This window comes from Bos taurus, chromosome 8 (genome assembly GCF_002263795.3).
Source record: "Bos taurus isolate L1 Dominette 01449 registration number 42190680 breed Hereford chromosome 8, ARS-UCD2.0, whole genome shotgun sequence".
Lineage (NCBI taxonomy): Eukaryota > Metazoa > Chordata > Mammalia > Artiodactyla > Bovidae > Bos > Bos taurus.
In genome coordinates this window covers 108624523-108638717 of record NC_037335.1, presented here as the reverse complement: position 1 = coordinate 108638717, position 14195 = coordinate 108624523, and the positions used below count along the sequence as shown (strand labels likewise).

Genomic DNA, 14195 nt, shown 5'->3' with positions numbered 1-14195 from the left:
CAGCTGGAGAACCACAAGCCCACCCATGATGGCTAACATTCTCCATCTCCCCTCTGTCCCCCAGGACAATTCAGCAGTGGCTTGCAAGGGTCCAGTCGCTTCTCTACTGCAATGAGAACGGGTTCTGGGGCACCTTCCTGGAGAGCCAGAGGAGCTGCGTGTGCCACGGTAGCACCACACTGTGCCAGCGCCCCATCCCCTGCATCATCGGTGGGAACAACAGCTGCGCCATGTGCAGTCTGGCCAACATCTCTCTCTGCGGCTCCTGCAACAAGGGCTACAAGCTGTACCGAGGCCGCTGCGAACCGCAGAACGTGGACTCGGAGCGCAGCGAGCAGTTCATCAGCTTCGAGACCGACCTGGACTTCCAGGACCTAGAGCTCAAGTACCTGCTGCAGAAGATGGACTCGCGCCTCTACGTCCACACCACCTTCATCAGCAACGAGATCCGCCTCGACACCTTCTTCGACCCCCGGTGGCGCAAGCGCCTGTCCCTCACTCTCAAGAGCAACAAGAACCGCATGGACTTCATCCACATGGTGATCGGCATGTCCATGCGCATCTGCCAGATGCGCAACAGCAGCCTGGACCCCATGTTCTTCGTCTACATCAACCCCTTCAGCGGGAGCCACTCGGAGGGCTGGAACATGCCCTTCGGCGAGTTCGGCTACCCGCGCTGGGAGAAGATCCGCCTCCAGAACAGCCAGTGCTACAACTGGACTCTGCTGCTGGGCAACCGGTGGAAAACGTTTTTCGAGACGGTCCATATCTACCTACGCAGTCGGACTCGGCTCCCTACCCTCCTGCGCAATGAGACTGGCCAGGGCCCCGTGGACCTGTCTGACCCCTCCAAAAGGCAGTTCTACATCAAGATCTCGGATGTGCAGGTGTTCGGGTACAGCCTGAGGTTCAACGCCGACCTCCTGCGCAGCGCCGTGCAGCAGGTCAACCAGTCTTACACGCAGGGCGGCCAGTTCTACTCCTCTTCGTCTGTCATGCTCCTCCTGTTGGATATTCGGGACCGAATCAATCGCCTGGCCCCCCCTGTGGCCCCGGGGAAACCCCAGCTGGACTTGTTCTCCTGTATGCTGAAACACCGCCTGAAACTGACCAACAGCGAGATCATCAGGGTGAACCACGCCCTGGACCTCTACAACACTGAGATTCTCAAACAGTCGGATCAGATGACAGCCAAGCTCTGTTAACCCGGGCTCCTGGCCGCGGGCGTTCCCTTTTGTTGTACAAACAGAACAGAACCAAGCAAAGCAAAACAAACACACATTTGTAAAGTGTAATTACTATTCAAAAGAAAGGAGGAAAAGTCTTCATTTGTTGGAAACGAAAAAACGTTCTAGCAACTGTATAAAACCGTGGGGCATGTTTGTTATTTCTATACTCTGTCGTGAAGAAGGGTCTCAGTCTTGGGAGGAGCTCGGAGGGAGGTGCTGCTCAGGCCTCAGGTGCTGGATTGAGTGGGGGGGATGGGAGAGAGCATATGCAACGAATTGTAAAGATCTCTGCTGTGCAGGTGCTACGATTAAACACGAAAGAGAAAGCTATATGTAATGTACAACCGACACTGCCATTTTTCCTTGTGGGAGGAAATGGACATAGATAAAGAAGATATTTCTTCGGTTACGATTTCTTCCCTCTTTATGCCTAATTCCTTGTGGTTCTTTTGACTCGTCTACACATGAGGGTGGAGATATAGTGACAGCACTGTCTCACCCAGATAGCTTCTCTCACACTAAGTAGACTGAAGCTCACTGAAGCTGAACAACAGGGGACCCTGGGACCCTGGGGGAGAGGCATTCACATAATCACAGGGTGTTAAAACCATCAGGAAACCTTTGAGATCGGCTTGTTGATCTCCTGGATTGCATTTGGGAACTAGCCTCAGAGAGGACTGGCGAGCCCAAGGCTACATGTGGTTACTGGCCAAACAGCGAGGTGAACCTGCCTTTGACCCCGTTGGCTGCGCTCCTTCTAACATCACGCTGGCCACGGTGGTGGTTACTCCTCTAGCTGAGCTGCCAAGGGATGGAGTAGCTTTCAGTCTCAGGTTGTTTTGATAGCCCTTTTTTTCTTTTAACGAAGAAACCCATTTCAACTAAACTGTCTCCAAAAAAAAAAAAAAAAAATGGTGTCAGATACCCTGGAAGCGCTCTGCATATTTTACTTTGATTTAAAGTCAACACCCAAAATAAAATAGGGTGGGTTTTAAAATTGCATTGGTCTGCCAGGCCGACTTCCCCAAGTAGGTATCTAAAACATGATCCTTTAACTCAGAATACACACACACACACACACACACACACACACAATGCACTAACACTGCCACTTCTTGGGCATCTCTGAAAACTGAGAAGCCTTGTCTGGGACTTGGGTTTAAATTGAAAGGAGAGCTGTAAGGAAGAGAACTCATTTCAAAGCACATCTGTAGAGGATTGGGGCAGAAAGCATGTCTTAGCCTTCAGGAACTCTGCATTTATCTTCCTGCTATGGTAGTACTTGCTAGAGATGCTTCGAGCATCTGAGTCATTTCCAAATTGGCAGAGAAATAGGATCACACACGTCAGGGTTGGGAGAGAAAATAGGACTCCTCTGGTCTTGGTGTCTGCCCAGTGCAAATCTTATCTTTGGGACATCACCCCTGTTTGCTGACTGGCCCATTTCTGGGACAGGAAACCCATGTAGTTCTGTCTTCCACATTCCTTGGAGTCCTCTTTTACTGAAGGGGATCAGTAGTGCTCATGCCAGCTTATGTTATTAAACAGATCTAATTATTAGATGGTTCTTCTATACATTTACCAGCATCTGTGTACCTTCCACTGACTGGTTCCAGTTCTAGAATGTACATTTCTCATGTCAGTGCTTTCGTAGATAAAATACAGAAACTATCTCAGGGCTCACCAGAGTCTGTAACACTTTGACTCAAAGAAAACACTTACCCCCACCCCTACCTGTATAGTTTAAGATGAAAGAAGGAGGCTTCAGTGCATACAACACATAAGACCTATCTAGTTTAAGTATGTGTGTGGAGGGGGGAAGTTATATCCTTTTTTTTTTTCCCATAGTGAAATTCCAAATTTAATGTTCCAGTTTTTAGTATGAATTAGCATGTATTCTGATACCAATTTAACAATTTGTGCTTCACACCATCATAGTTGTTTGGCCCGCAGATTTTGAGCAGATTCGGTATTCATTTAGGTTGGAAATCATTCATGCAAAAGTCACATAGCAGCTATTCATCAAGCAAAAGATTTTATAGCAGGTCAGTAAACCATCAAACATCTCAACAGCCCACACCCTCTACACATGGAGCCGTGACCACTGGGCCACAGGGAAGTCCCTCTTCAACACTTGGGAGATGAATGGGGCATGCCAGAAAAATATCTGTAAGGAAACGGGTTATGCTTTTTGTGCCCCTCATACATTAATGAGAAAGACATATGAACCAATAAAAAATGAATAATTACAGTACACCATGATGAGTGCTGTTGTGGGGTCAGACACGCAGAGAGCAGCCCTGAAGAAGTTATGAACTCAGTTCATGCAGTTGGTACAGCCTTTAGATGAACATGCTCATCCTGAGTGTTGAAAATGAAAAGGACTTGGGCAAATAACAAGAAGGCTCTTCCCCAGACTTCACCACCCATGTGTGTGTGTGTGTGTGTGTGTGTGTGTGTGTGTAGGAAGGTTTTCTTCTCTTTACCTTGACAGTATTACTGAATAATTACATCATATCATATTACAAAGAGAATAAACAATGTCTAATGATTGGAAAGGACAGGGAAATCAGATAAATTTTCAAGGACAGAGAGATTCAGACATCAAAATATTTGTTCAAAGGTGAAAGGAAAATACTTTTATAAAAGAATACAACGTTCTGGGGATTTTCAGGCACCTTCTGCTTGGGTCCAACTCTTTGAGCTAACAAGGTCCCTCCAGCTATTGGGGAAGAGAAGCCTGAAGCCTTCAAGTGAGATTTTAATTCAATTAGCATCTTACCAGTTTGATGCAACAACCAAGGACCTATGGTGTCTGATTAATATGCTGATGCTAAGGCAAAAGAGTGAACAGAATGCCCCGTTGGATAAGCCTGACAGCAAAGCGTGGCATTGCCATGGAAACCACAAAAGGCCATTAATTAGCTATCAGATAAAATCATTGGAAAATTCTGGACCCTGGCATATCTTCCCCCTTCAAAGAGGAGGGCAATAAGAGGTCACACTAACAGCAAGGCTCCCTTCATTGATTGAAATCATAATTGCACAGAGACTACATGTCATAAGTGGAAGAAAGATTAGGAAGTAGAACAAGTTGACACAATAGAAGGAAAGAGGCTCAGGGATTATCCATCGCCACAAATATATTTTTAAATGTAGCATAACTTGTTGGGTTGTCTATGTTGATAAAATCGTCTCAATGACAAACACTTTCTCCAATTCTCCATTCTTTTTGGAAAGAAAGTGAGAAGAATAATATGGATCCACTAGATGGTGATAAATGATTGAGGGAAGGTGTCATAGAGCCAAAGCGTGAGAAATGATGAACCCCTAAAATAATAGATGAAGATTGTAGAACTTTCAAGTTAATAGGGAGATATTTTTTTAATTAAAAATAAGGCAGACAGGAGAAATAAAAGATTCATTAAAATATCAATAGCTAGATACATAAACATAATAACCAAACATACTACACAAATAACCACAATAAATGTACTTGGGTAAAACTGATCAGTAAAAAGAGGTGGTCAGACTGCAAGTTACAAATGTAAAAGTAAGGTAGAAAAGTTTGAAAAGAAAAAGATGCATAAAGGTATCCTAGACAGGTATTAACTAAGAGGAAGCTGACGTAGTACCATTAATAGCATTCAAAATAGACTTTAAGGCAAATCCAATAGGATTAAAGATGGTCACCACAGCAGGGAAAGTGGAGAGAAGTGCAGACACATGGAGCTATGGGCTCTTTGGGCTAAAGCGGTCATTAAAGGTGTGCAAAATTTCAACCTTCAGAGATGAAGTTATACTCAAAGTTATTCGGCAAAATTTGCACAGTGATCATGATCATAGTTCCCTTTTCACTATCTCAAGGTAAAAGATTATCCAGTCCAACCTCCTAGCCAAGACAAGAAGCAACCCCATGATACTGAAAAGAATCAACCGTAATAATAGGGAACTGAACTTCATATGCAAATAGTCTCTCTCTTCTATGTCACCAAAATCATCTCTAATGGGCATTTTTTCAGTTGAAGATCAATGCAAATCTTTGGTTGGTTATAATGAGTTCAGACTGAGCAGAGCGCCCTCTCTACCTGAGAACAGGGTAATACCAGTGGCTCTAGCTGCACCAAGCCAAGAACCTAGACGGAAGATGTTACCTGAATGAACTCTCCTTTCTCAATATCCCTGTCTCTTTAAATCATGATCAGAGCCTGAAATGACAAGTGTAAGGTCATTCTTCACTTCAGTGTTGCATCTATTGGTTAGCATTCTGCACGAGGCAGGCAGTACATTCTCTGACTACTTGGGTCTGGAACCCTCTTTCCTCTCAACAACACACAGATCAAGATGCATTCGGGGAATGGAATGGGACCGTTTTGATCCCATGGGGAGAAAATCACCTCTGAGGGGAATTACAGATCTTTTTGAGAAATGCAAAAGCTCTGGATTCTTTCCAAATAAAAAAGTACCTTCACATACACTTTTGAATATTTCACAGATCCCTTAATAATCTTTCTTGAACATTCTGAAATACTACAAACCTTCAGTAAGTGCCTCTAATCTAGTCTAAACCCTGTATTTTATGAAATTTAAAACTTCACCTTTTAGCGATGAGGAGTTGTACTCAAAGTCATCCTGAAAGCCTTGAACACTGGGCATGCGTCTAGTTCCCTTTTCCCTGTCTTAAGCATAGTTTGGCCTAGGATCCCATATCAAGCCAATGTAGCTCATACAGATGAATCCTGCCCCCAGCGAAGGAAGTTTCTAACATACAGGTAAACACCTTAATGGAAATGACAGTGTCGGTCACGTTAATAAAACCCAACATATATACTGTGGACTATATAGACCATGGAATTCCCCAGGATATTCCCCAGGAATTCCCCATGGAATTCCCCAGAATACTGGAAGGGGTAGCCTTTCCCTTCTCCAGAGGATCCTCCCAATCCAGGGATCAAACCCAGGTCTCCCGCATTGCAGGTGGATTCTTTCCAGTGGAGCCACCAGGGAAGCCCATACTAAATACTAAATTTATTAAATAGATACATTGTGTGTAAGCACTAAAGAAAGAGGTCTCTAAACCAGAAAATCATGAGCTTGGCGAGAGGATGAGCAGGCATGCACTGGTGAGTATTACATCATCAGTGGAGAGAGAGTCCGGTTCCCTGAACCTGGTACAATTGCACATGAAATTGAAAGGAGACTGTCCTCCTCAATTCAGTCTGTTCCAGCGATACCACAGATGGGGTGGCTCAGACAACAGACATTTATTTCTTACATTTCTGGAGGCTGGGGTTTCCAAGATCAACACCCCTGCAGATTCAAGTGTCTGGTGAGGATCCGTTTCCTGGTTCATAAAGCATGGGGTCCCCACTTGTCTTCACAAGGCAGTAATGGTAAGAGAGCTGTCTGGGCCTCTTGAAGGGAAGTGAAGTGAAGTCACTCAGTCCTGTCCCGACTCTTTGCGACCCGGTGGACTGCAGCCCACCAGGCTCCTCCGTCCATGGGATTCTCCAGGCAAGAATACTGGAGTGGGTTGCCGTTTCCTCTAAGGCAATGGCACAAATTAAGGGCACAAATCCCATTAATGAGGGTTCCACCCTCATCACCTAACCCCGCCTCCCACCCCCCACCCCGTCCCATCTCCTAATACCTGGGGGTTAGGATTTCAACATGTTAATTTCAAAAGAACACAAACATTTTAAAGTATTAAATCAGTTACCAAAAAAAAAAAAAACTTCTCCATCAAATAGCTTGGAATAGACACATGAGCTTCACAAGTCACAAATTTACTTTCTCTCATTTGAGTATCTGACCTCTGCTCCCAAACTTGTTTGGTAGGTGTTCACCAAAACTGCACTGGCTCCACCCCAGGAATGAACAAGGAGCCTGTCCTCATTCAAGATGCCATAGTTGCAATGAAACTTCTACATGGAGCCCCTTGTGCCAGGAAGAAAATGGCTTTGATATAATTTTTAAATAAGGGGCCCACAAGCTGCAGGCCCACATTTTCCTGCTCATGTCACCATGGATGGCAAATGATCTGTGTCAGCCTTAACTGGGGACGGAAGATTGGTCTGATTCTGCCACAGGCTTGCACCAGTGAGGAAATTGCCATGTTCTTACAAATTAGAGGGTGATTATAAACCCTGCCAAGGGATATTAATTATATGGTATTAATTGCAGGTTATGTAATTATAAATTAATAGTAATATCACCTAGCATTTTGTTGGTGTGCAAAAGGATGCCGTGCTTAAAACCTAGACCCAGGAGCTGGGTTTTCCTGAATTATTAGACACCTCGGATTTGGACTCGGATCCCCCAATTTCCAGGTGAGTGGTTTAACTGTTACAGTCAACATTATTCCTGACATGAGAAAATCACTGGCAACATAGGGCTGTAGCTAAGAGTACAGCCTGGAGACAGGAGAAAATAATTAGAGCTCATCCACTTAACTACCTACGCTGCTTCACTGAGACATTTAACCTCTGTGTGCTTCAGTTTCTTCCTCTGTAAAAATGCGGTTCTCAATAGGTTCTCTCTAACATCATGGTTGTTATAAGAATTATGTATGTTTAATCCCAGGGATGGGGAAGCCTGGTGGGCTGCCGTCTATGGGGTCACACAGAGTCGGACACGACTGAAGTAACTTAGCAAAAAAAAGGACCTAGAACAGTGACTGGCATATAGGAAGCCTATAAGTTCATTAAATAAGTGACATATATAAAAATATACTTTAGATAGATAGATATGTATGCAAAGTAATATTCTTAATAATAGTAGCTAATATCAATGGGGCTCATTATACAGGTCAAACACTATAGTAAGAACTTGATGCAGGTTACTCATTTAACTTCACTGCAACCCATTGAGGTGGGTCTAATTATCACTTCAGGTTACAAATGATGAAATGGAGTCTTAGAAAGATGAAAAAACTTGCCTATGGCAAGCTAGGGTTGGAATGAGGATGTGTCAGTCTCCAAAAAAACAGGTCTCTTAACTCTGCTACAGTTTCCCCCAATAAGTGAAAGTAAATGGCTTTGCAAAGTTATTTGTAAGAATAATCCAGACCTTAAAAGGCATCTGACACCACTATTTGATTACAGAACCATTCAATTCCTCCGTGAGCCAGAGTCAAGGGCACCAGATAGCTTTAAATGTACTGACTCCTGGAATCACAGAGCCTCAGCAGGGACCCAGGAGAAATGTGTGTCTGGGGTGGATTTTCCATCCCAAAGAGCAGGATCTGCCACAGAGCCCAGATGCATCTCATCCTCCTGCACGAACTCCTCAGGGAAGCCTTTTGGCTCCAGGTAGGCCCACCATCTTTCTGGGCAAAGTGCTATGGATTTGTGCATTGCTTTTCTCTGGGAAAGAGCAGGGCTGAGGGAGTGAAATATGCAGGTTGGGGAGCAGGAGATGAAAACCATAGTCCAAACCTAGGATACAAAGAGGAGGCCTTTGATCTCCAGCTGGGTCAGTTCCTACATTTCAACATGGTCTGAGTCAGTCTGATCCAAGACCCCTGAAATCAACCCATGGCCCATCCCCCCACAGGGCTGGAAGGGATCTTTCGGATTTTTGGGGAGGATGGAGAACGACTTTTATAGATGGTGCGATTCTGTAAAGACATCTTCCTTGTTCCTCATTCAGCTTCCTGTGTCACTCCACCTTCTCAAACTATTTGTACCCCTCCATCCTAGAAGTCCCAGAATTGTCATTCTTGGTCATAACATGCAAACCAATTTTCTGTCTCTTACAGTGATCCAAAGACAGAAAAACAGAATAAATAAACTATGTTGTGATTAAAGAATTTTAAATGTTTACCCAAAAGTCACATCTACACGTGATTTTTCAAGCAATGTGTATGGAAAGGGGAATATAAATAAATGCCTTTTTCACCTTCTAACCTTGTAAGGTCAATCTTGTAAGGTCTTAGGAAATGCAATTCAGCACACATTTACAGGACAGGAAAAAAGGCATGGGTGTTTACTGCTCCTCTGTGATATCCTAGTACTTCACACGTATCTAATTCAAGCCTCATGAATCCCTAAGGGAGAGCTGTTTTTATCTGCGTTATATAGGTGAGGAAATAAGGGCACCAAAAAGTAAATAACTAGAGTTTAGATTCATAATTTACTCTCTTAGCACAAAATTGGAGGGGGAAATGGCAACCGATTCCAGTATTCTTGCCTAGAGAATCCTGTGGACAGAGGAGCCTGGTAGGCTGCTGTCCATGGGGTCGCACAGAGTCAGACACGACTGAAGCGACTTAGCATGCATGCATGCGTTGGAGAAGGAAATGGAAACCCAGTCCAGTGTTCTTGCCTGGAGAATCCCAGGGACGGGGCTGCTGTCTGTGGGGTTGCATAGCATCGGACATGACTGAAGCGACTTAGCAGTACAGCACAAAATTAAGCAGTAAGATGGAACAGTTACAGCGTGGGCATCTGGGGACTAAAGAGGCTCAGTTCTTGGTTCCTTCTACAAACTCTGGGACCTCGAAGAGTTACTCAGCCCCTCTGGTGTTTCTTCCTCTGTCCCTTGGGGAGAATAATAACTCATCCAGTTGCCATGAGGACGTTTCCTTTGCCAGATTTCCACTCTTTCTGTGAATTAGTGCAGGTAAGGGCCTGTCTAGAACTTTCTGGGTACATGCTAAGCACTCAGTAAAAGCTGGCTCTCGTGATTCCCTTGGGCATGGCGTGGCTCAAGACAGCTTGGAATCATGGCCCCAGTAGGCCCCTTGGCTTCCCCATGTTAAGTATGGTGCTCCTCGGCTGTCACCTTTAGCATAGGAGCTTGGTGGAAGAGTTAGACAAATCTCTAGCTTCCAAAAGTTCACAGGCAAAACACACAGAGGGAGGGTAGAATTGAAGAAGACATCGTTTTTAAATGGCAGAAATGGAATCAAGGAAAAAGACAATGAAAGACTGAGTTTGTAAGAGAAGTAATGAAAAGAAGTGGTGGCTGTTCCCAGCATCCTCTCTGACAAAGCCTGGTCCAGCCTCACCCCATTTCCAGGCAAGCAGGAATGTTGCTTAGCAACCCAGCCAGGAACAGCAGAGTGAGCTCTGTGTTGGTACATTAAGGGCTGCTACTGCCTCCTGAAAAGGACCAAACTTTTTCTTAAAATCCCACCCACAGCACAAAGGACACCTGCAAATTGGAAGCACCTGGGAAGGGAGTTTTCTGCTAGGTTCAGTTGAACAGAAGGCTGGCAGAGGAGGAAATAGTCTAAATATAGTGGAAAAGTTCAGGGCAGATTTTTTTTTTTTTAATTTCTTTCAAATGTTGTAGAGATGAGGTGCTAAGAAAGATTTGCCAAGCCAAGGACTTGGTGAGTCTGCTCCATTGAATGTGGATATGGCAACTGAGGACCTGTCTGGTTCCCAGCTCACATGGACTGCCTCTCCCTACAGCTGCAGCCGCTTGACAACCCCTTACAAGTTCAGTCTCAAAGTCAGAATATTGTTCTTAGTAGAGACGAGAGTGTCAGGGTTCAACTCTGACACTCAGTCAATGGATAAATCTCAAAGTTTGGGTCTATACTTTGGAGAGAAAGATAGGTATTAATTGTGAAGTGGGATACGTGTTAAGGAGTGGGAAGTATAAGATGCAATGGCAATAAACAGCATGAACCCCTAAACCTAGATTGGACAGAGAAAGGAGAAAGTCATGGAAAGCACTGGAAGATCTGATGTTGAATGGGAGCCTAGAATGATAAGTAAGAGTTGAACAACGAGGAAGGGAAATGTGTTCCACGAGGTATAACAGTTCATGCAGATAGTTCAGGTCAGCTGCAGATGAGAGAGAGAAAAGGGGAGAGGGCGAGAGAGAGAAAGAGGAATGAACTGGGGATTGGGAGGAGGAGTGGCAGAAGGTAAGAGTATGTGTAGTCATGGGCCCTGCGACTCACAAGAGGATTCTAGACTTTATCCTAAGAGCAAGTGGCGACCGCTGCAGGATTTCAAGTATGACAACATGGGATCAAATGCACTGGATCTGGTCAGCCCTTCTGCTATCCCATTTTATGCTTGGAACCCAGTACGTGGGCTCCTGGTCTAGTGTCTTGAGCTCCTGTCTCTTTCTTCTGCCTTGTTTCCCCTGTCCCTGAAGAAAGGAGAACCTACATTCTTTGAGAGTGCTGGAGAGGCAGGGGGACACGTCACCACCCCTTCCCTAAATGCATGGAGTCTTGCTCTTGTACCTAAATTCATGTATCATCTGTTTCCCAGCCTCCCCTTCTGACTTTGCCTGTTCTAAGACTCTCAGCCACGGGGCCTGCATTCCTCATCTGTCATCATGGCTGACCTGATGCTGTTTGACTGGACTCTCTCTCTCTCTCATTCACTTTTGCTTTCTTCATCCTACCAATACCAGGTGAAATTCAACTAAATGGCCATCACCCCACAGCCTGCAGCAGCTGTGTCTGAACCAAGTGCTTGCCCAGGAACTGACCCACTTCAAAGAACTTGTCTCGTAAAAAGTTCTGGTCAGCTTAGTGATGATGAAAGAAACCCATCTGACCTGCCTGCCTCTTCATAATAGTGAATAAGGGCCCAAACTCTGGAGTCACCTTCCTTTGAGGGTGAACCCTGGCCCACACCAAGCCTTAGCTATGTGGAAAGTTAGTTCATCACTCAGAGGCTGGTTTCATCATCCTTACAGGAAGGTATCAGCACCCACCAATAGGGCTGTTATGAGGATTTAAAAAGACTATGGAGATAAAATGGGCTTCTCAGGTGGCACTACTGGTAAAGAACCCAGCTGCCAATGCAGGAGATGTAAGATATGCAGGTTCAATCCTAGGGTCGGGAAGATCCGCTGGAGTAGGAAATGGCAACCCACTCCAGTATTCTTGCCTGGAGAATCCCACGGACAGAGGGGCCTGGCAGGCTACAGTCCATGGGATCACAAAGAGTTGGGCACAACTTAAGTGATTTAGCACACATACACATAAGATAAGATACCCAGAATCAGTTCAGTTCAGTCGCTCAGTTGTTTCCGACTCTTTGCAACCCCATGGACCGCAGCACGCCAGGCCTCCATCCATCACCAACTCCTGGAGTTTACTCAAACTCACGTCCATTGAGTTGGTGATGCCATCCAACCATCTCACCCTCTGTTGTCCCCTTCTTCTCCTGCCTTCAATCTTTCCCAGCATCAGAGTATTTTCCAATGAGTCAGCTCTTCACATCAGGTGGCCAAAGTATTGGAGTTTCAGCTTCAACATCAGTCCTTCCAATGAACACTCAGGACTGATCTCCTTTAGGATGTGCTGGTTGGATCTCCTTGCAGTCCAAGGGACTCTAAAGAATCTCCAACACCAGAGTTCAAAAGCATCAATTCTTCAGCACTTAGCTTTCTTTATAGTCCAACTCTGACATCCATATGACTCCTGGAAAAGCCATAGTCTTGACTAGATGGACCTTGGTTGGCAATGTCTCTGCTTTTCAATATGCTGTCTAGGTTGGTCATAACTTTCCTTCCAAGGAGTAAGCATCTTTTAATTTCTTGGCTGCAATCACCATCTGCAGTCATTTTGGATCCCAGAAAAATAAAATCTCTTACTGTTTCCACTGTTTCCCCATCTATTTCCCATGAAGTGGTGGGACCGGATGCCATGATCTTCGTTTTCTGAATGTTGAGCTTTAAGCCAACTTTTCCACTCTCCTCTTTCGCTTTCATCAAGATACTCTTTAGTTCTTCACTTTCTGCCATAAGGGTGGTGTCATCTGCATATCTGAGGTGATTGATATTTCTCCTGGAAATCTTGATTCCAGCTTGTGCTTCCTCCAGCCCAGCGTTTCTCATGATGTACTCTGCATATAAGTTAAATAAGCAGGGTGACAATATACAGCCTTGATGTACTCCTTTTCCTATTTGGAACCAGTCTGTTGTCCCATGTCTAGTACTAACTGTTGCTTCCTGACCTGAATATAGGTTTCTCAAGAGGCAGGTCAGGTGGTATGGTATTCCCATCTCTTTCAGAATTTTCCACAGTTTCTTGTGATCCACACAGTCAAAGGCTTTGGCATAGTCAATAAAGCAAAAATAGAAGTTTTTCTGGAACTCTCTTGCTTTTTTGATGATCCAGTGGATGTTGGCAATTTGATCTCTGGTTCCTCTGCCTTTTCTAAATCCAGCTTGAACATATCTGAAAGTTCATGGTTCATGTATTGCTGAAGCCTGGCTTGGAGAATTTTGAACATTACTTTACTAGCATGTGAGATGAGTGCAATTGTGTGGTAGTTTGAGCATTCTTTGGCATTGCCTTTCTTTGGGATTGGAATGAAAACGGACCTTTTCCAGTCCTGTGGCCACTGATGAGTTTTCCGAATTAGCTGGCATATAGAATGCAGCACTTTCACAGCATTATCTTTCAGGATTTAGAATAGCTCAACTGGAATTCCATCACCTCCATTAGCTTTGTTCATAGTGATGCTTCCTAAGGCCCACTTGACTTCACATTCCCGGATGTCTGGCTCTAAGTGAGTGATCACAACTTCATTATTATCTGGGTCACGAAGATGTTTTTTGAACAGTTCTTCTGTGTATTCTTGCCACCTCTTCTTAATATGTTCTGCTTCTGTTATGTCCATATAATTTCTGTCCTTTATCGAGCCCATCTTTGCATGAAATGTTCCCTTGGTATCTCTAATTTTCTTGAAGAGATCTCTAGTCTTTCCCATTCTATCGTTTCCTCTATTTCTTTGCACTGATCACTGAAGAAGGCTTTCTTATCTCTTCTTGCTGTTCTTTGGAATTCTGCATTCAAATGGGTATATCTTTCCTTTTCTCCTTTGTTTTTGGCTTCTCTTCTTTTCACAGCTATTTGTAAGGCCTCCTCAGACAGCCATTTTGCTTTTTTGCATTTCTTTTTTTGGGGGATGGTCTTGATCCCTGTCTCCTGTACAGTGTCATGAACCTCCGTCCATAGTTCATCAGGCCCTCTGTCTATCAGAT

General features: G+C 44.5%; 1 protein-coding gene across 1 annotated transcript in view; it reads left to right on the top strand.

The window, feature by feature from the left end:
• Window positions 1–1637, top strand: part of BRINP1 (BMP/retinoic acid inducible neural specific 1) — a 197265-nt gene extending 195628 nt beyond the window's left edge. Inside the window, 1 exon segment of the mRNA NM_001015669.1 lies at window positions 65–1637. Coding sequence (NP_001015669.1) covers window positions 65–1205 — 1141 coding nt within the window. The 3' untranslated portion in view covers window positions 1206–1637.
• The last annotated feature ends 12558 nt before the right edge of the window (window positions 1638–14195 follow it).